The 19,291-nt window shown below is 53.1% G+C and overlaps 6 protein-coding genes across 6 annotated transcripts; 2 read left to right on the forward strand and 4 right to left on the reverse strand.

Annotated features, from left to right (window-relative positions):
- Positions 1–1,178: 1,178 nt before the first annotated feature.
- On the reverse strand, positions 1,179–3,110 carry CPAR01_05957 (uncharacterized protein; the record flags this gene model as incomplete). The annotated part of the gene is made up of 6 exons (XM_060490232.1): positions 1,179–1,711; positions 1,765–2,310; positions 2,376–2,579; positions 2,647–2,702; positions 2,758–2,950; positions 3,014–3,110. The coding sequence occupies 6 exons, from the start codon at positions 3,108–3,110 to the stop codon at positions 1,179–1,181; spliced, it is 1,629 nt and encodes a 542-aa protein (XP_060351698.1).
- Positions 3,111–3,732: 622 nt separating this feature from the next.
- On the reverse strand, positions 3,733–4,390 carry CPAR01_05958 (NADH:ubiquinone oxidoreductase 20.1kD subunit; the record flags this gene model as incomplete). The annotated part of the gene is made up of 3 exons (XM_060490233.1): positions 3,733–3,762; positions 3,818–4,129; positions 4,214–4,390. The coding sequence occupies 3 exons, from the start codon at positions 4,388–4,390 to the stop codon at positions 3,733–3,735; spliced, it is 519 nt and encodes a 172-aa protein (XP_060351699.1).
- Positions 4,391–5,172: 782 nt separating this feature from the next.
- Positions 5,173–10,494, forward strand: CPAR01_05959 (SNF2 family domain-containing protein; the record flags this gene model as incomplete). The annotated part of the gene is made up of 1 exon (XM_060490234.1): positions 5,173–10,494. The coding sequence occupies one exon, from the start codon at positions 5,173–5,175 to the stop codon at positions 10,492–10,494; it is 5,322 nt and encodes a 1,773-aa protein (XP_060351700.1).
- A 317-nt stretch (positions 10,495–10,811) lies between these two features.
- CPAR01_05960 (uncharacterized protein) lies at positions 10,812–12,293 on the reverse strand (the record flags this gene model as incomplete). The annotated part of the gene is made up of 2 exons (XM_060490235.1): positions 10,812–11,343; positions 11,413–12,293. 2 exons carry the CDS (start codon positions 12,291–12,293, stop codon positions 10,812–10,814), a joined length of 1,413 nt encoding a protein of 470 aa, XP_060351701.1.
- An 814-nt stretch (positions 12,294–13,107) lies between these two features.
- Positions 13,108–14,863, forward strand: CPAR01_05961 (HET domain-containing protein; the record flags this gene model as incomplete). The annotated part of the gene is made up of 2 exons (XM_060490236.1): positions 13,108–13,145; positions 13,246–14,863. 2 exons carry the CDS (start codon positions 13,108–13,110, stop codon positions 14,861–14,863), a joined length of 1,656 nt encoding a protein of 551 aa, XP_060351702.1.
- Positions 14,864–15,203: 340 nt separating this feature from the next.
- CPAR01_05962 (uncharacterized protein) lies at positions 15,204–15,915 on the reverse strand (the record flags this gene model as incomplete). The annotated part of the gene is made up of 2 exons (XM_060490237.1): positions 15,204–15,704; positions 15,763–15,915. The coding sequence occupies 2 exons, from the start codon at positions 15,913–15,915 to the stop codon at positions 15,204–15,206; spliced, it is 654 nt and encodes a 217-aa protein (XP_060351703.1).
- Positions 15,916–19,291: the final 3,376 nt, after the last annotated feature.

Genomic DNA, 19,291 nt, shown 5'->3' on the forward strand with positions numbered 1-19,291 from the left:
AAATCTGGACATGAAGTCTCTTATATACCAGATCAATTGAGGCACTATTGCCCAAAGCCTGCCAGGAACAACCGTATTCATGCTGTCGACCGGATATCCCGACGTTCCAATGCCAATTTCCTTTACACCCCACACTTTGATCAGTTCCCCAAATCCCCGCACATGCAAACGATGATTAGCTGCATTAGGCCATGTAAACCAACGAATTGCAGGTCACAATGGGTCACTTGCGGAGTGCGAGATCTGGGGTCTGGAGTACCTTTGCAACCCATCCCGGCGAGTACTCCATCCCGGCTTTCGGTTCGGGAGGCGTCTTCCAGCGCCAGGAACCCGAAGGTGTCAGTCTCCCCGTGCGAGTCTGACGTATTGACTTACTATGGAATTGAAATTCGAGCCATGATGGGTAAGGAATGGACAATGATGCCCCTTCTAACAGAACTTCAGAAACAACAATCTACAGATTAGCGACTCATTGAAGAGTTACAAGAAGCGGATGTCCAGCTATGAGAGATTCGGAAAAACTAACACGAGAGAGAAAATCGAGATCTACCCATGGAACGGAGCGGTTCATGGGATGAACAGGTAGATGATGCACTGACCTGTCATAGTCCGAGCCGAGGAGGATGGCCACCATGGATATCCATCCGCGAATCCATACATCACCCGCGTATTCAATCGGCCCTAAAGTGGATCGAAGCTCCCCTACCTCCGGAATATCCAAGAATTTCTCCCCGAACCATCAGCCGAGCTGTGGTAACTTGTGAGCTTCTGAATAAGTTTCAATAACCTTATCATACTGTGTGGCTAAAGAGGCACATGCTCGTAACATGACAACGGATCAAGCTTGAGGCCGACTGTACTTCAAAACAACGATAAGCTTCGATTAACGTATTACAGTTCTATTCACTGCTAGTGGCAAGGAATGCTACTTGTCGGAATCGTTGCCATTTTGGTAAACACTACACGTGCTTCGTGGAAAGTAATCCATGGCCCAAGACTTCACAGCGTAAACAATACATGATCTTCGCCGGTAGAGTCTCATACGTTGGTACATAACCATCCACCCAAAGCCGAAACTCTTTCTGCCGAGCGACTTCTCTTGATTAGTTTAGTCATGCTCAACGTGCGTGTCTCTTGATATCTCGGCACCCAATACTTCCTGACAGTGCAGTAGATGATCAAAGGATGGGGCTGGAATGGCCTTGGTCAGATTGGGCGACAACTTCTACAACACCGAGAGGCGTGAAGTCGCGTTTACACTGACTCGGCTTTATGCCAGGTTGCGGCCGCTCAATCTCAATGTCCTTGACGACTGGACCAAATGATACGGATCGCCGGATACTCTTCGCCGCCGAAGACCGCTTCTTCGATGGCGTGCCCAGCGTGCCCAACGACGGAGCGCGCCTGGCGGTGTTGGCAGGATCAATCAACATGAACCTGGCCTGAGGCGTGTTCAGGGTCGAGAGCGCCCGACCTTTCACCCTTTTCAACAGCTCCGGGTCTGATGTTGATTTGGGAAATGTTGATGCCAATGGCTTCGAGATGTTGTGCTGAGGCTGGCACTCTTTGCGAGACTTGACCTCTGTTGCGGGGATTGGAGCGTAGAGCTCCCGTCGAGGTTGAGGACCATTGCCATGAGAGACTGGCAGACCAAGCACTGACATGCTCCACTTCGCGGCCGAGGCAGCCTGCGACCTCGCATCGTGGACGGCTGCTGAAGGTCAGCACAATCTCCAACCAAGAGTGAGAAACGAGATAGCGTACAAGAGACAAACTTGTCGGTTGTAGAGTCTGAAGCCTCCAATGAACTCAATGGTGCTGCACCACGTATTTGTTGGCTCTGGGTGGAGAAACTGCTTGGGTTAAGGTCGCCATAAAGGGCTTCGCCAACCGGGTAATCCCAATGAACAGGATTTAATGGCCCTGGGTTGTGGCCGATTAGATTGGTGGTATCTTGAAGCATGAGGGATGGATGCGCTGCGCTGACTGAGGCCGACAGAACACCAGTGCGTGACGGATTCCGACGGATAGCGCAACCATGGGACCCTTCTATGGCACGCTGAACGGAATCTCCAGTCGAACGAAGCGGGTCTGACGGACTCGCCTCTATTTGGAAGACTGGCAGAGTCGTGGGCGCTGGAGTTGAAGACAAAGGCTGTTGAGGCGGATCTCTCACAGGTCTTGTAGGCCATTGCTGAGAAGATAGATCGTGGCCTGTTGGATAGACTGCTGAGGGAAAGCCATGTGCCGGCGTGGCACTCTCCCACATGCGTCGGTTCGGCCAGGCAATGGCAGCTTCCTCGAGCGTCTCTATTGCATTAGAAATGATTAGCCCGCAGTCCAGACAGCGAACTGAGTCACTAGGTGCTACCGACCGAGTGGAGCGTGGCAGAAAGAAAATGCGGCGATATTTTTGATGTGGTCCAAGGAAAGAGTCGTCGGGTCACGCTGGACTGCTTCCGTGACGATAACTTGGATGCGGCCAAGGGTTGCGGCAGGATTCCAGGAGTATTCTCGTAAATATTTCTCGTTGAATGCAGGGAACCTGATCAGATCGCGGTCACCGTGTTTGTTTGGTTCTGTAAAGAGTCAGATCAGCGGCATATTCCTCGGCGAGTTCATGCATCGGCAACTGTGTCGACTTACTGAGACTTTGAGAGATGGGAAGAGGCGTCCGCCGACCTTGGTCGAATACGTCCTCGCTGAAAGTCCGTTAGAAGCTGTAAGCGACACCGATGTCGACGGCAAAGTTCTTACGCAACGAGTTCTCCATCGATGTAAACCCTCGCCGCAAAGACTACAAGGTTGGCGTTTTGATTCGGGTTGCTGATAGAAGGGATTGTCCAAGAAAAGATGGAAACCGTGAGCGGCATGTTGCGGGGAAGACTGGGGACGAAGCCATGAACAACCGGTAAGCCAAAAGACCCCGGAGATGATGCTAGTTTCGATTCTGTCAGGGCATCCATTGATCAGCAAAGAAACGTCCATGACCACTGAGCTCGTCAAGACTGACCAAGGTCCGGAATGACGGAGCAGTCTGTCTTGAACTCCTTCAGCGGCACCGATCCACTGCTGGGGAACAGTAGGACGTCCCAATTATCGTAACGCATGTCGAAACCCCCCACAGTATCTAGTCGAGCGCGACAATGGGTGAAATCTTTGTTGTTAGCAGAAACGCGAGCAGACGATGACGGGTACAACAAAGGTCGAGTCCGATGATCGAGATTAGTATGCTGGGAACACTGAATATTGTAGTTGTGTTGTTTGACGTCGAGCCCGTCTACTGACGGATGGTAGACAGAGAAGACGACTTTGGCACGGCAAGGTACCGTACCCCTTTCGTCCAAGGGGCAAGCAGGGATGAAACTGAGTTGCCTCGCGGAAAGAAGGAGCTGCCATACATTTCTACGCCATTCTACACCAAGAGGCCGACGCCAGCCGGGCACTTGCCCTTCTATCGTGAAGAACTGACCGAGGAATAGCCAACTAGGTACCTTGCGTTCTTGCCATTCTTGGCGGCAAAGCTGTCGCGTCTGCGTCCCACTACGCCTGTCAGATGCGACCACCTTGGTTGTCAGGCTAGCATGGTTGATTTCACTGCGGATGATTCTGACTGGAACGTTGACTGAAGACATATGAACTTGTTGCTGGTGGGGTTCCCAAAGGATTTCTTCTTCTGCTCTAAAATACACACATGCGTCTCCATTCGTAACCCCCGACATGTCACACTTTTCATGGGTCAGCGTCGCCAGCCTTTCTCGCCTGTCATTATGTTAGTCTCGCAGTCTTGATCTCATATATCTGCCGCATGACCTACCCGCAGAGCGCTAGCACCTCCCAACTCCCTCTCGAGTCCGTCGGGGAATTCTCTCGGGTATGAAGCCTTGTCGGGGTAGCTGGCCTTGACAACACCGCAGACACCGAGGAAGACGACGATAAAGGCACCGATCTGGGCCAGGCCCTTGCCGGTGGTGGTCCAGGTGTACTCGAAAGGGGAGAACATGCCGAGCAAGTCGTGGTCTTCGTGGACAGGCTCGCCAAAGTTGCGGCGCTCCTGCTTGTCCCACCAATCGCCGTGGGGATCGCGGAACTGTCTCTTGATGAAGGGAGGGTTGATGTATCCGCCGTTCTGCGCGTCTTCGAGTTAGCCACGGCTATCGAGCCTCTCTCACTCTTTCCTTCCTCTCTCGCCGCCAATTGCCGTGTCACTGACCATGTTGGGGTCCTCTGCGTCAGACAGAGTCGGGTACTCGGGGTACTTCTCCTCGAGAACTTTGCGGTCGTTGAACTGAGGAGGGAAGAAGGTACGTTGCTGGACAATCGGGGTTCGTCGGGCGGCCTGGACGGCGCCGCGGACCGTCGAGGCCCGCGCAAATCGTTGGGACAGCATCTGCGAAAGAGGCGAGTTAGATTGTCACGATAGTCTACGAGTCAATTGAGGGTGGAATGGGCATACCGTGGCCGAAGTTGTGGTTCCGATGCGGGCCCAATTGCTTGGTATTTTTGGATGTGATGTCGTCGCAGGTCTGAGCCGAAGCTTCGGTCGATTGATGATTGCTAGCCAAATCCCTCGATTGTGGTTGGCCAGTCTGGATGGGGTGAATGCCTGAGGCGTGCAACGTTCAGAACTGGTCACTTTTTTGAGGTGCGCGCCAGCCAAAGACAAATGTGGGGCACTTTGGTCGAATCCGGACGTCTGGTTGGATGGACTTGCCCTGACTCCTGTCACCCATTTCGTTGATTCAAGGGAGCAAAGTCCCCCAAACAGCGGTCGTCATTCATTGGTGGTTCGAGTCACAGTGGTGTGTAGCTGCCTGCCTGTACCTCAGGGCAGCATCAATCGTCCGCCGTCACCACCCGAACGGCCTCTACGCCCCTGCGCCCCCCGAGTCTTGAGGTCTGAGGCCAAGTACCAACGTTCTCCTTTCGGTTAGCCCAGGCAAGGCCGGAGCTGCATCTTTGCAAAAAAATCTATCATCAAACTTTTTGCTGGCGACGCTGGTTTTGCATCCTTTTTCCAACGCAGCCGGCCACCAAGACGTGTCATCATGTTCAAACTCGAAACTAGAATTCTCTGAGCATACACCATTCTATAGACGTTAAATTTGACGCTTCAGATGCCGGCCCCGTCGAGATCACGGCCCCATCTCGCGTCCGCCCCCCGTTGCTATTATGAACAAGACCGCGTCGCCCGACCCTGCGCAACCCACCAACGAGGCCATCGAATCCCAACGCGACGAACAAACCGCGACTGTACCTCAATATGATACCGATCCGCCCTCATCACCGCTCGAATCCCTTGGATCCGACGATTTCGAAGGCCAACTGACCCCCAACGGTAACGACTTCATCGGACTACCCCTCCGCTCACCATCACCTACATCACCATTATCTCCGTCAACACCCTCGCCCTCGCCTCCCCCTCCCGTGCCCTCCTCCGACATCGATGATGAACGCCCTTCGAAACGACGTCGCGTCTCCACGCCATCCGCGCCTGGATCTGGTCAGAAAAAGAAGCAAATCTCTCCGCCATGGAAGAAGATCACCGCCGAGGGCCCGACGTCTTTTATCGACAATGGCAGACGCAAGTCTGGTCGAATCAACACTATCCCCCTTGAGTTCCATCCGCCATCCGGCAAGCGAATGACGAGAGGAGCTCTTAACAGCAGTCCGCCCTCCAAGAACAAGTATGCTTCTACCAACGGCCATGCCGCGACCCCCACCCCAAACGGAACCTCCAAGTCCAAGACTCCCTCGCGAAAACCATCAGCAGCAAAGCCCGCACCGCCTCCGCCCAAGACCTCCAACCGAAAGTCGGCTGCGAACGAGACCAAATCCACCTCCCGATCCACACGCAAGCGAAGCCCTTCCCCATCTGCTCAACCAACTAGGCAGTCAACGCGGACAAGGCGGGGCCGTCGCAGCTCCATCGACGATGAGGTAGCGACAACATCGGCGGGTAGCCCGAACCGTACGCGGATTAAGTTACGTGTGCGCGCGACCGAGCTACCCGTTGTACATCCGGGACAAGTCAGCAAGAGGCTAAGAATCGGACCCAACTTTGAAGAATACTGGGAAAAGGCGCAGGCAATACCCGTTGAGGATGGTGGCATGTACATCCCAGAGGAGGGGCCTAGCTACACTGATGAGATGGCCCAGAAGGATGCTCAAATTGTCTTGCGCATTGAAGAGGCTGTGGAGCCTGGCGGTATTCTTTCACAAGAGCGCTGCACCCTTTTTGTTCCCGAGGCGGAAGAGGAACCACCTCGCCAATGGGCTCATGCAGACCACATGGCCAAGGCTGTTACCAACTTCCGCAAGCTGATGGTAGCAGAGCAGCAGAGACATCGAGCGCAGGCCAAGAAGATTGCCGAAGCATGCAAGGACGCTTGGCTCCGGCGCCAACCAAAGTCAGCAGAAGAACTCGAGGCCGAGGCGCGCTTTGTGTGGATCGGGCGATACAGAGTGGTTGTCAAAAGCATGTTTGGAACCTGGGAGAATGTTCGGTACGAGATCAATCGGCGGAGGATTCAAGAATGGGAGGCAGAGGAGCAGCGCCGGGTCAAGGCTGCGCTTCAGGAGGCCGTCAATTTGTCAGAGCAGAAGCTGCAGGCAAGAAGAACACAGGCAGATTCGGACATATCCGATGAGGATGATCTCGACGACGATGACGACGACGACAATGAGGACGGCCTGGATGACCTCGACAGCGACCTAGAGAACAGCCAAGCGATGTCGGTAGATGCGGATGATGATGACTCCGGCAACGATGACGACGATGTCATGTCATCTTCAGAAGAGGAGGAAGCAGGCGAAGATCACACCGGCGATGCTGGCGATGAGAAGCTCACTATGGAACAGCTTCGCGCCAAATACGCCAATCTACCTGAGCTTCCTCCCGACGAACAAGCCGAAAAGAAACTCACCAATGGCGTCGAGTCCGAGGCAGACTCAAAAGTTGTGGCAACGAGCCCCGGAGAAGAGACCAGCGATGAGTCCGTTGACATGGATGACGACATGGGGTCCACCGATATGGACGACAGTGATGACGGCTCTGCCGCAGATGAAGAGTCGGAAGAGGAAGACGGCGACGAGGAGCCATCTGGATTGTTGGGCATGCTCTTTGGGAAATCCGAGTTGAAGAAAATTAAGGATGAGGCGCCGCCCGATGACAAGGAGCCACATGAAAACACTACAGCCTTGGTGGCTGATGGCGCATCCCCACAAGCAGAGGCATCATCGAACTTTAGGGACGACATTGTTGAGGATGATGATGATGATGAAGTGTCTCTAATTCAACACCCCGGTATCTTCTTGGACGGTGACGAGATGGAGGTTGACACAGAACGGCAAGCTACTGTGCTACCAAGCGCTGGCGACCAGGATGAAGGTGTCGAAATTGCAGCCTCAGAGAAGGAGCTCACCTTGCCCGTACAGTCGCTCATGTCAGATGAGGCCTTAGTCAATGGCATACATAAGGAACCAACATTCACGAGGGTAGTAGCTGCCACCAACGGGATACCAGAGGCAGTGGAATCTGCTGATACGGAAATGCAAGATGCGCCATCGAAAACATCAGAGGCGTCAATGCCCCCGGCGCCATCTACCGCTGCTACGGTCGCAACGAAACATGTCACTCCTGATACCGATATCATTACCGTCCCGCCAAGTCGAGAACAAAGTCATTCGCCCCCTACATCCGACACAAAGCCTTCAGATGTGGACACAATGTCTTTGGCGACCCCAGGGGCAAAGGATGTTGTCAGTCGGTCAGCTTCACCAAACCCCAATTCACAACAGACGCAAATCCCGTTTTTGCTTCGTGGTACTCTGCGTGAATATCAGCATCATGGACTGGACTGGCTGGCGGGACTGTATGCCAACAACACCAATGGCATTCTTGCAGATGAGATGGGTCTTGGCAAAACCATCCAGACCATCTCGCTACTCGCTCATCTTGCTTGCCATCACGAGGTTTGGGGACCGCATCTGGTGATCGTACCAACAAGTGTCATGCTCAACTGGGAGATGGAGTTCAAGAAATGGTGTCCTGGTTTCAAGATTCTTTCCTACTACGGCACTCAAGAGGAGAGGAAACGCAAGCGACAGGGATGGAACAATGATGACGTATGGAACGTCTGCATAACATCTTACCAGCTTGTCATCCAGGACCAGCAGGTCTTCAAACGTCGGAGGTGGCACTACATGATTCTCGACGAGGCCCACAACATCAAGAACTTCAAATCACAGCGGTGGCAGACGCTCCTCGGTTTCAATACTCGGGCAAGGCTTCTACTTACAGGCACCCCGCTCCAAAACAATCTCACCGAGTTGTGGTCGTTGCTGTTCTTCCTCATGCCAGCCGAAAATGGCGTGGGTGGATTCGCAGACTTGCAAGAGTTTCACGATTGGTTCCACAAGCCAGAGTCTCAAATCCTGGAAAACGGCCGCGAGACGATGGACGAGGAAGCGCGAGCGATCATTTCCAAATTACACAAGGTCTTGCGACCGTATCTACTACGAAGACTCAAGGCCGACGTCGAAAAGCAAATGCCGGCCAAGTACGAACACGTAGAGTTCTGTCGCCTGTCGAAACGTCAGCGCGAGTTGTATGATGGCTTCTTGGCTCGCACAGACACCCGGGAGACGCTGTCCTCTGGCAACTACCTTTCCATCATCAATTGTCTGATGCAGTTGCGGAAAGTCTGCAACCATCCCGACCTTTTCGTGGACCGCCCCATCATGACGTCCTTTAGGATGCAGAAATCCGTTCCAGCAGAATTTCAGGTTACCGATCAGTTCCTACACCGATCTTTACTTGCAGTAGAGCCTATGTCCATTGTTAGCCTGGGCGTTCTCAACATGATTCCTACACAACACGAGAATATGTCCAACACAACGGCGGAGCGTATTTCGCAGCTCAGCCTCCACAGGGTACTGATGGAACTGAGAGAGGCACAGAATACCAGAGCTCATCTGGCTCGTACAAACCTCGACCCTTCAACAGTTGAGTCGAACATTATGTATCTGGACAGCCTGGCTCGCTGGCGCCGCTTCGAGGAATTGCAGCATAGCGTGTACCTGAACGCTCTCCGCGGCCAACGTCGGCCCATCTATGGCAAGCGCCTGATTGATTTCCTGACGCTCGGGTTAGACGGCAGACCCCGGAAACCCAAGCCAAGAGTTCCTAACCAGATCTTGAATTGGTTTGCGGAGGATTCTGACTTCCTCCGTGCCGTCATCCATCCAGCTGACGAACGAGCCGATGCGATGCAGACGATCATTCAAAAGTTCACATGCGTCACTCCCGCCGTCATCACTCGCGACATGAACGAGGTGATACTGGGAAGAAAGGCGGCTCAGGCCTTTACGGACGAGGATCTCAAGCTCTCAGCGCCTGTCCGGTGGGCTCCTTTCATGCCCAAGCAGCCACCCATTGACCCATGGCACGAGTCTCGCATGCGTCACAGCATCCAGTTCCCAGACAAGCGTCTGCTTCAATACGACTGTGGAAAGCTTCAAGCCTTGGACAAACTTCTTCGCAAGCTTCAAGCCGGCGGCCATCGTGCCTTGATCTTCACACAGATGACCAAGGTTCTGGATATTCTCGAGCAGTTCCTCAATATCCACGGCCACAAGTACCTTCGACTTGATGGACAAACAAAGATTGAGCAGCGGCAAATCCTTACGGACAGGTTCAACCATGACCCACGCATCCTGTGCTTCATCTTGTCTACACGTTCCGGTGGATTGGGCATCAACCTTACTGGGGCCGATACCGTCATCTTTTACGACCAAGACTGGAACCCAGCCATGGACAAGCAGTGCCAGGATCGATGCCATCGTATCGGTCAGACACGAGATGTTCACATCTACCGACTCGTCAGCGAGCACACAATTGAAGCCAACATTCTTCGTAAAGCGTCGCAGAAGCAGATGCTGGACGACGTGGTCATTCAGGAGGGTAGCTTCACCACGGACTACTTCAACAAACTTTCCGTGCGGGACGTTCTCGGCACTGAGGGAACAGACCTGGTCGATGATGCCGCTAATGCCGCCATGGACCGCCTTTTGGGTGGAGGAGACAGCGGAGCGTCGAGAACCGTGGCCGAGGACCTTAAGCAGGCCGAAGACCAGGAAGACGTAGAAGCCGCCAAGGCCGCCGAGAAGGAGATTCAGGACGACGACGCAGAGTTCAACGAAAAGAGCGGCGCACCTTCTGGCGCCTCTAGCACCCGCCAAGGCACGCCGCGGGAGGATGTCGCCGGTCAGTCAGGCGGCGGCCCGGGACCCTCTGGGCTAGGTCGGTTCTCAGAGTCCGTCGCACCGGATGAAGCGGTAGAAATTGAACATAACGCGTGGGGCGAGAGAATATATAATGTGGACGAGTACATGCTCCGGACGATGGCGGAGCAGCTCAAGGGCACGGCGCTAGACCTGCCCAAGGACAAGAAGAAGAGTAAAAAGAAGGGTCGCGACACGCGGAAGCGGTAGGCTGTGTGTAGAAGGGCGGCACCTTGTGTAATTGGACGATTGCTTTCCTTTTCTGTATTATATGGTTCTCTTTCGAGATGGTCTCGAGGAATAGACCTTTGCATGTATGTATTGCTGGGAGGGGAAGAAAACGGCGTCTCAGAGGACTTTGGCCGTGAACGAGGCGTTTTGGGTTGATGAGGGAAGGTCCCCATGGAAGCATAGACATGGACGAGAGCAAAAATATCAAGATAAATCTCCAAGCATCTGTAATTTGTCACTCTTCGTGTACGTGATTTGTGGTACCTCATTACATGTCTACGTGAACCTCAGTCCTTTCAAACCGACGCCATGGACATGGACGCTGCCACCCCCTTCCTCGCGACCTCCTCACTCCAAGCCTCAGCCTCTCGCCTCAACTCTCTCTTCACATACCAAAACGTCGCGACCGTCCAGACACCAGCCCACACGAACGGCACCGACCACCCAACAACATACGCCGCCTCCCCGCTCCTCAAACCGAAAATCAGCGCCGTACAAAGCACAGCACAGCCCTCAGCGCCAACAGCCCAAAACACACCCAACCGCCTCAGCATCGCGCGAAAGACGTGGCTCGCCTCGTACCGCCTATCCAGCGCGACGCGGAAGTCCGTGCCGCCGGACCCGTCGACTGCGCAGACGTCTTCGATGAGGGAGTAGATGCCTGGTCGGAGCTGGGCTCTGCGGGGCACAGAGGAGATGCGGAGAGGGGAGGGGATGTGGAGGGCGCGTAGGGCGTCGATTAGGAGGAGTTGGGTGCCGAAGACGAGGAGCATTGTTGGGACGGGCATGGAGAGGAGGCGGATTGGGGGGTTTCTTGGGACGGTGCCTCTTGGATGGTGTCAATAATGTGTGACTTGAGGTAACTATGAGATTGATGCGAGGGGGGTGGACACTTACACGATGAGTTCAATCATGATGATTATCCACGCAAACGAAAAGTTCCAATGAAACCAGTCGAGGTACCACCTATGCGCCCCGATGACACGACACTTGCTCCTCTTGCGCCAAAGTCGCCAGAAACGCACAAAGTACTCTACAATGCTGGCGCCACCCACGGCCGCGGTGACAATGGAAAAGACGGCGTTGGGGGAGAGTTTCTCCTTCTTTTCCACGGGGGTGTTCGTCCCTGGGCCGACGCCGTACCAGAGGCCAAAGTAAAGGGCTATCGGCATGGCGATGGAGTCGATGAGTATGAGGGTCCAGAACAAAGCGATTGCTGTCTTTCGGGTGCGGAGGGTGTAGTTTAGTGGTGGGGGAGTTGGATGGAAGGCCGGGAGGGTTCGGGGAGGGTCACCGGCCGTGCCGCGGGCTTCGCTGGTGTGGGGTGTGTTTGGGTCCGTTGACGGTCGCGTGGGTGAGAGCGAGCTTCGCCGGGTCATGGCGAGACTTGGCCGGCTGAAGGGGCCGTCGTAGCGACGGTCAAAGTCATGGCTTGGTCTGGTGGTGTGTTTCTTTGGAGATCGTGGGGATGATGGTTGGTGGTGTGGTGCTGAGGCCGGGCGGCGGGATGTGTCGATGTCTGGCGGACTCTGTGGTTGTGACCTCTTCTCATCGAGCACGTCTCCATCTCTTGTGCTAGGAACGATCCCATACTGTCGTTGACCTTCAGGCTGAAACTCCGAAGCAGGCTGTGAAGCCTGACTGATCTGTAGACTATGACGACCAAATGCGGTAGGGTCATACTGATGAGCATGGCGATTTTCAACGTTGGCATCACGGGCGCGCGGATGCCTCGGACCAGGGGGGCTGTCGGCCCCAGGAGCTGCTTTCTCGTCCATCACTGTCAGAAGCCAGGGAGATCGTAGATATCTACTGAACGGAAACAGGATACAACGCCTGTGAAGAAAGATTTTGCGAAGAAAAGCTGGCCATCATAGATTCCATGAGGATAGTCAAGCAGTAAATCAAAACAGGTAGCAAGACATCACGTCGCCAAGACCTCAGAGGGAGACGATCATGACTTTCCGGGACTTCCAACGGAAAGTCATACTGATCGTACAGGCTAACTGACGAGGATCCACAACTGACAAAGGTAGATAGAAGGATCTAAGGCTTCATTTGCTGGACGAGAGATGTCGGGTGGTGACATTCGGGGGGCCTAGGAGCAGAGGCTCCGCCGGGGATTCAGGGATGATGTCAGAATGAATCCTGTGGCAAAACTGAGAAGCTTCCATGTTCGTCCAACTTAGGCACGTGAGAGCATTTCAGACACGATCAGGTCGGTCGTACCGGCTCTGGACGGTCAATCTTGGGACCTTGCCCGATTCGCAGCGGAGGTGGCCGTCAACACGCGGAAAGGGACGTTGGCTGATGCTTCCTTCGAGTACAATTGGCATAATGCGATGAAAGCACTGCCCAAACAGAAGGTATTAAGGACTTTCCAAAAGATAAGATAAACATGGTCTTGCCGCTTAGTCATCTCACCATAGCTTCCAAGTGATCAGGCTCTCCCAACTGATGGATGCCGGGGATACCCCTCATCCCAAACACACCTCACTTCTGACACCTCACCTTCTCACCGTGGATTTCATGGTGGCCTTCTCGTTATCTAGATGTGAGCTGCTCTTATGAGTGCTCCCAATCTAGCTCATCATGCATCTGATCAACACGGCGACATTGGAGCTCGAGGAGTTTTTTTGACCGTGCTCGCACCCCACCGTATGCCATTCTTTCCCACACCTGGGAGGACGGAGAAGTATCGTTCCAAGAATGGGACCACCTTGAGACTAGGAAAGAAAAGAAGGGCTTTCTCAAGATCGAATCGTTCTGCCAGCTAGCCTCGCAGAACGGATACACCCATGCTTGGGTAGACACCAACTGCATCGACAAGCGCAGCTCCGCCGAGTTATCGGAAGCTATCAACTCTATGTTTGCCTGGTACCGAGAAGCAGCGTTTTGTTACGTTTATATGGCCGACGTATCAATCTCAAGCAAGACCATTGATCAGCGCGACCTGAAGATCCAGTTTCTAAACAGCAAATGGTTTACTCGTGGCTGGACTTTGCAGGAGCTTATTGCCCCCCGCCGCATCAACTTTTACACTCAGGATTGGACACTTCTTGGAACAAAACGAAGTTTGCTTGACGTAATACATCGAGCAACCGGAATTAATAAAGAATGTCTCTTAGGCCATGCATCCCCTTCCGACTTCAGTGTTGCCGCAATCATGTCTTGGGCCGCTAGCCGTGTTACAACTCGCTTCGAAGATCAAGCGTACTGTCTCCTCGGTCTCTTCGGTGTCAACATGCCGCTTCTCTACGGAGAGGGCGGCAAGGCTTTCCTGAGGCTTCAAGAGGAGATAATCAGGGTCTCTGATGACCAGAGCATCTTCGTCTACGACATACCCACCCTGTCTATGACGGCACCCTTGGCCAATTCACCTGCGCTCTTCGCTGATTCTCTGGACGTCGGCCGCAGGCCCCGTCTGATAACTCCGATGGACACGATGCCACAATTGCATACGATGACTCACGCTGGTCTTTCGATATCCTTGCCATTAATCCAGACCTTGTCATCCATGTTGGTTCTGGGCGTTTTGAACTGCAGAACGCTTCAGGGGTCTATCGACAACTGTATTTGCCTACCTTTATCATCTCACGTCAGCCGTTACCGGCGCCAGTACCTTCGAGTATCGCTTCCTGCTCCATGGATATCACTGAGTCTGTCTTCGGTAAACTCCCTTCTTCCCAAGCATGAAGAAGACGGGACCCATCACAGTGATTGGTGCTCGGATCTTACACCCGAAGAATCAACGAACATCATGATCTCCATGCTACGTCCGGTGCAACGGGAATACCTCTCGACCTGGGGCTTTGGTCATTTCGAACAAATGGTGGGAGAGAGCGCAAGGGTCTTTTGCTTCGTCACATTCCCCCGTGGCCTTTTTGGCCATCGTCTTTACGCATCAGACCCACCTGAGACACTGGATGAAAATACTAGTATGATGGTCATGCTTGGCCAAGGAAAATATGATGAAGAGGGTCGCGGCCTTCTTGTATTCAAGGAAAAGAGCTCCGGACTTGGAGAAACCGGCAGATACATTGGTGTCTATCTCGAAGCGGCATTGGACAACACAGGCGCTTTGCAAGACTGGCCTCGAGCATGCCGCGTATTACCGTACTGGAATATCCGTGATGGTCTCAATGCAGGTACACAGTTCAACGAAAGCTTTCCGCCCAGTCAAGCAAGCTGGGTTGGGAATACGATGGCCTCAATGAGGACTGTGGTACCGGTTAAACCCGCCTTCACGGCATCAATGAAAGTCGTGTTACTTGTGGAAATTGTCTTCGACGTGGCCCAGCGTCGAGATTCTCGAGAACGAATGGGTTTTGTCACTAATTCATCGTAGCAACACAGCCTAATGCTGAGGGACTTGAGCGAGTCTCGGTGATCTTTACTGTCACCTTGTTGCAGGAATAGGCACAACATTAAAGGTAAGGGAACCTATCAATGACTGTTAGCTAGAGTTCAAGCTCTATCACATTTCCAAAGGCAAAATAAATGTAAGATTTCAAGTTCATTTCAACAGAACAGACTATGCAGCGCAGCTGCTCCGGCAGCTCAGCTAACCATTCTGTCTTCACCTATCAATACACTACACAAAAGGAAACTCGCTAAAAATCTTCATATAATCATCAGATCTCCATGGTTGGATCCTGTACCATCTTTCTCCTCAGAATAACCGCTGCTTAGGCCATGACCTCAGCGTGGAATTGCTCTTGTGCGCCAGCAGGGGCGGCGGGAGCGGCAGGGGCAGCGGGGGCAGCAGGCGCGGCACCACCGGCGGCACCACCGGCGGCATCACCGCCGAGCTTCTGAATACCACCGTCCAGAGACTGAGTAACCTGGTCAACAGACTGCTGAGCAATACCCTGGCCGATCGCGGGGACCTTGGAAACGATGGCACTGCTGAAGTCACCGGCAGTCGCCTTCTGCTGCTTGAGCTGGTCAACGGCGATGGAGGTGGCGCCAAGCTTGTCAAGCTCCGGCTTCTTGGCGACCAAGTCATCAACGGAGGTCTGGACAGCGGTGGTCAAGCCACCGGCTGACTGCTGGAGGGTGAGGGCATCGGTGAGGGAAAGCTCCTGGGCGCCCTGAATCTGCGTGGTACCTTGCTTCAGCGAGGTCTGGACCTTGTTGGAAGCATCAAGCAGGTTGGCGGCGGTGTTGGGATCCGCGGCGTTGAGAGCCTACGCAAGAGCGGGTTAGCTTCGGTCACTGAATAATGCTCTAGTCATCTTCTCGTACCTTGACAGCGGTGTCGAGCCCGGTAAGAGAGTCCTGAACGTTGGTCAAGGCAGCCTGGATGGGCTGAAGTTGACGCTTGCTGGCGAGAGAAGCGGGAGCTGCAACGGCGGAGCCGGCAAGCAGGGCCTGGACGAAGACGTTGGTGAAGTGCATTTTGATTGGTATTCGGTAAGCGAATGCTTGATTTGATTGACGTGAAGGATGAAAGTTATTTAGGAAAGTGTTAGAATATCGTTGCAAGCTGAGAATTCTGGATGCTGATGAGATGGAAGGGAAACCTGACCTAGACCTGGAAATCCACCGTCTTAATATACCAGCTTCTGGACATTGACGACGAGTCAACTTGGTCTTTGCATTCCCGTCACAGAGACTTCATCCGAGCCATTGCAGTCTCAGCCCAAGAAGCATCGAATACCATACGGCTCATCAGCCTGTATCCTCTGTACCTAGACTTGCGGTACGCAAAACCGACTTCTCTCACAGTAACCATCGTCAGAATCTGCCAGTACTTGCCTAAGCTGTTGCAATTGGCGCCGCGGGAGCCTCATCCGGCTGAGTGTAGTCACGGCCGAGGATGAACCCTTGAAACGCGCGCAGACGGCACGCCATGCAGCGTGGTTCGGTCGTCGACCAAAGATCACGGCTTTCACGGTCAGACGAAACGAAATGTGGATTCACGGACCCCCACTAGAAGCGTCAGTCTCTCGACCCGGGCAGAAAGTGGTGGGCTTTTACATTCAGTCTGCATGGCGACCCTGAACCTGAAAAGGGTGATCCCTTCTATTTTCATCCTCCGGCAGCGGTGCTGTTCATTTCCCATGGTGTGTGCGTTCATGAATCTCACCGCCTAGACCACACTGCGATCGCGGCAAGCTGCGATACCTACCGAAGCATTTCAGATGGCACAAATCATTACTTTCTTTCCCCTAAATTTGTCAAGATGTCGTGTCAAATGTTTCTGCTCGACAGCTATGATGGCTCCGAGGTAACACTGAGAGCCTGGGTTTCGATATCAGGCTGGCGGTCTTGGCAAACGTACTGCACACTGTCGCACCTCTCGGCCCGCATATTCTCTCCAAACTAACGCAATAAGCTTACTTAATGGTTCAAGTATTCAGCAGACTAATCAGTGGCGCAGACTGAGTTGACTTCACTCCTGCAGAACTTCAGGTAACTGGTGCGGGAAGGCTAGCACGCAGCAGCACCTCGGGGTGTTCCGCCTGCACATAACATGTTAGCGTTATGTGTGTCAATTGCCTCTAGTGCCTAGCAAGGCGGAGTAGCGCTAGACAGGCATCTTACAGAGACACTTTGTCTCCTGTTTGGCAGCCGCTAGTGCAGCACTGAGTGTCATCGTGCGTTCACGTCTCGATGAGAGCCTCCACGACGTCTTAGCGCCCAATGTCCCAATAACTGTGGCAACGATCCCGGCCAGTGCCAAGCAATCAAAAGCCGCGCATTCGGATTCGACTCAGCATCCTGTGCCCCATCCGAGACAGTGACACAGTTGACAAATGTCTGCCATATGTCACTTCGCCGCAGGTTTCCTCTGCAGAGGTCCGTGCCAGGCGCATAGCCGCGCCTGGCTAGGACTCTGAAGCTGCAACCCTGTCACCAAATTTGTTTCTGGGACGGGGGTGGCTGAGGTTGGGTTATCCCGACATGGACATGAATGACTGAATCTGTCATTGTCATGGTGGTGGCATCAACTGGTCCTTCCCCCAGGTCAGTTCGTCGGATGGCAACAGGATTTGTGGATGCCAGTGGCCAAGTGATCGTGGACCACCAAGTGGTCTCCGGAACGGGAGGGGACGCGTGAGAGACAGCTGGTACCTCTCACTCGATGTCCATCCCTCGTTCGATGTCCGATGTTTTCAAACAGGATACAGCGGAGCGCTGTGCCCCCAAGTTGGCTGGTTCACGAGCCTGGGCTAAGAATGGCGAATCACCGAGGCTGCCTGGCTTGGACCGCGGATTCATCACATCCGATTCCACCAGAACCTTCTCGGTCTCAAAGACCACTATCCTAACAGTCCGGTGTAGCTCATGGTCTCAAAGGTCCGGACCCTTGGTAGTCCGGACCCTATTTGCCCAAAATGTTTGACTCCGCAGGGGAGTTTTTGAGCTGCATCATGCTGCATCATTTCACAATCTTCTTGCCTGATCAAGAAAGTTCTGCTGATTACCTTGTCCTCTTTATTTTTTTCTTAGGCCGAGTATTGCCCAGAATGGATATTTAGAGCTTGTTTTTTCACTGGCCAGATCAGACGTCCACGCGCTTTGAAGTCGAACACTTCTCCAGAGGTACGAGCGGAGTTCTAGGGTAGTTGGCAGATGGTTTTCGTGGAATGAAACTGTCATTGTGGCTTCCATTGTGGAGAAGGCTGAAGAAATAGGTAGGTGACAGGACATCTGCTTTGACCTCACGACACACATTTCGAATGCGATTCGCTCTTCATCGAATAAGCTTATTCTCCGATACTTTCTGATTGGAAAGGAACTGGCTTATTACACATTTATCAGTGGCAAAGTATGCCTCGGTACATTGCTCCACGGAATGAGTGATCGGCGTGGCTGTTGGTAAATGGAAGCAATGAGTAGATATAAGCAGCCAAGCCCCCAGATCACCAACATGGCCTTTTCCTTCTTTTTGATAATATAAGATGTACTTCGGTAATGAGCCTACGGCGATGCAATATTGGAATGTTTCCAGTCGCTCTAGTCTAACGCCATGTCGATGGCGTGGAAAGGACCTGTCTCACAGGGAACTTGTCTCACAGGGAACTTAACCCGTCAATCGACAAACTCCAAATTCCAAACTATGCCCACTCCGGTTGAGAAAGACTTCCTGCTCTTCCAGATGGACCCTTGGGGGATTTTACTTTGCAGAGTGTTCCGGCATTGGGCGAACTTCGGTGGTAGAGTTTGTGTTGGTGAGTAAAGATGAACGCAGCCTGCAGGACCGAAAGGCAAATCGCGATGAGCGGATGACGAAAGGGGTAAAGTTAGCTGATGGAGGGGCGAACCCTCAGTTTGAGATCCGTGCTCGGAGAGTCTACTTGAAAGAACTTGAAGATCAATGGTCCCTGATATTAGTAGATCCCTAATATTGCCCTTTTGTGATGTACAGGGTAACATTGGTACGTAAATGTTGTAGAATAAACTGAACTCCCGTGGAGGTCTCAGCCGTCCTAAGTATAAAAATATGCCAATTCTTCTATCTCAATTAAACTTAAAGCTTCTTTGATAGACTGACATGGAATTGGCTTGCGGTGGAAGACCGCAACTGACTGGTGTTTGCTCACCTGAGCTGCACTGTCCAGCATCACTTTACTTGTTCCGATCGGAATTTGGATGCCACCCTTCATGTCTGAACACATGAACTCAACTACCTGTTGGCGTTGAGGTGGAAGTATAGCACTTCATTGATGTTATGGTAGTCGTTTCGTGTCACTCGCATTGAATTTGATGGCCCTCTGGTTACTTGGTGTCTGGGTATCGGTATCTCTTGCTCTCAAGACATGGTCAA

This window comes from Colletotrichum paranaense, assembly GCF_030867605.1.
Source record: "Colletotrichum paranaense strain IMI 384185 chromosome Unknown Scaffold_4.1, whole genome shotgun sequence".
NCBI lineage: Eukaryota > Fungi > Ascomycota > Sordariomycetes > Glomerellales > Glomerellaceae > Colletotrichum > Colletotrichum paranaense.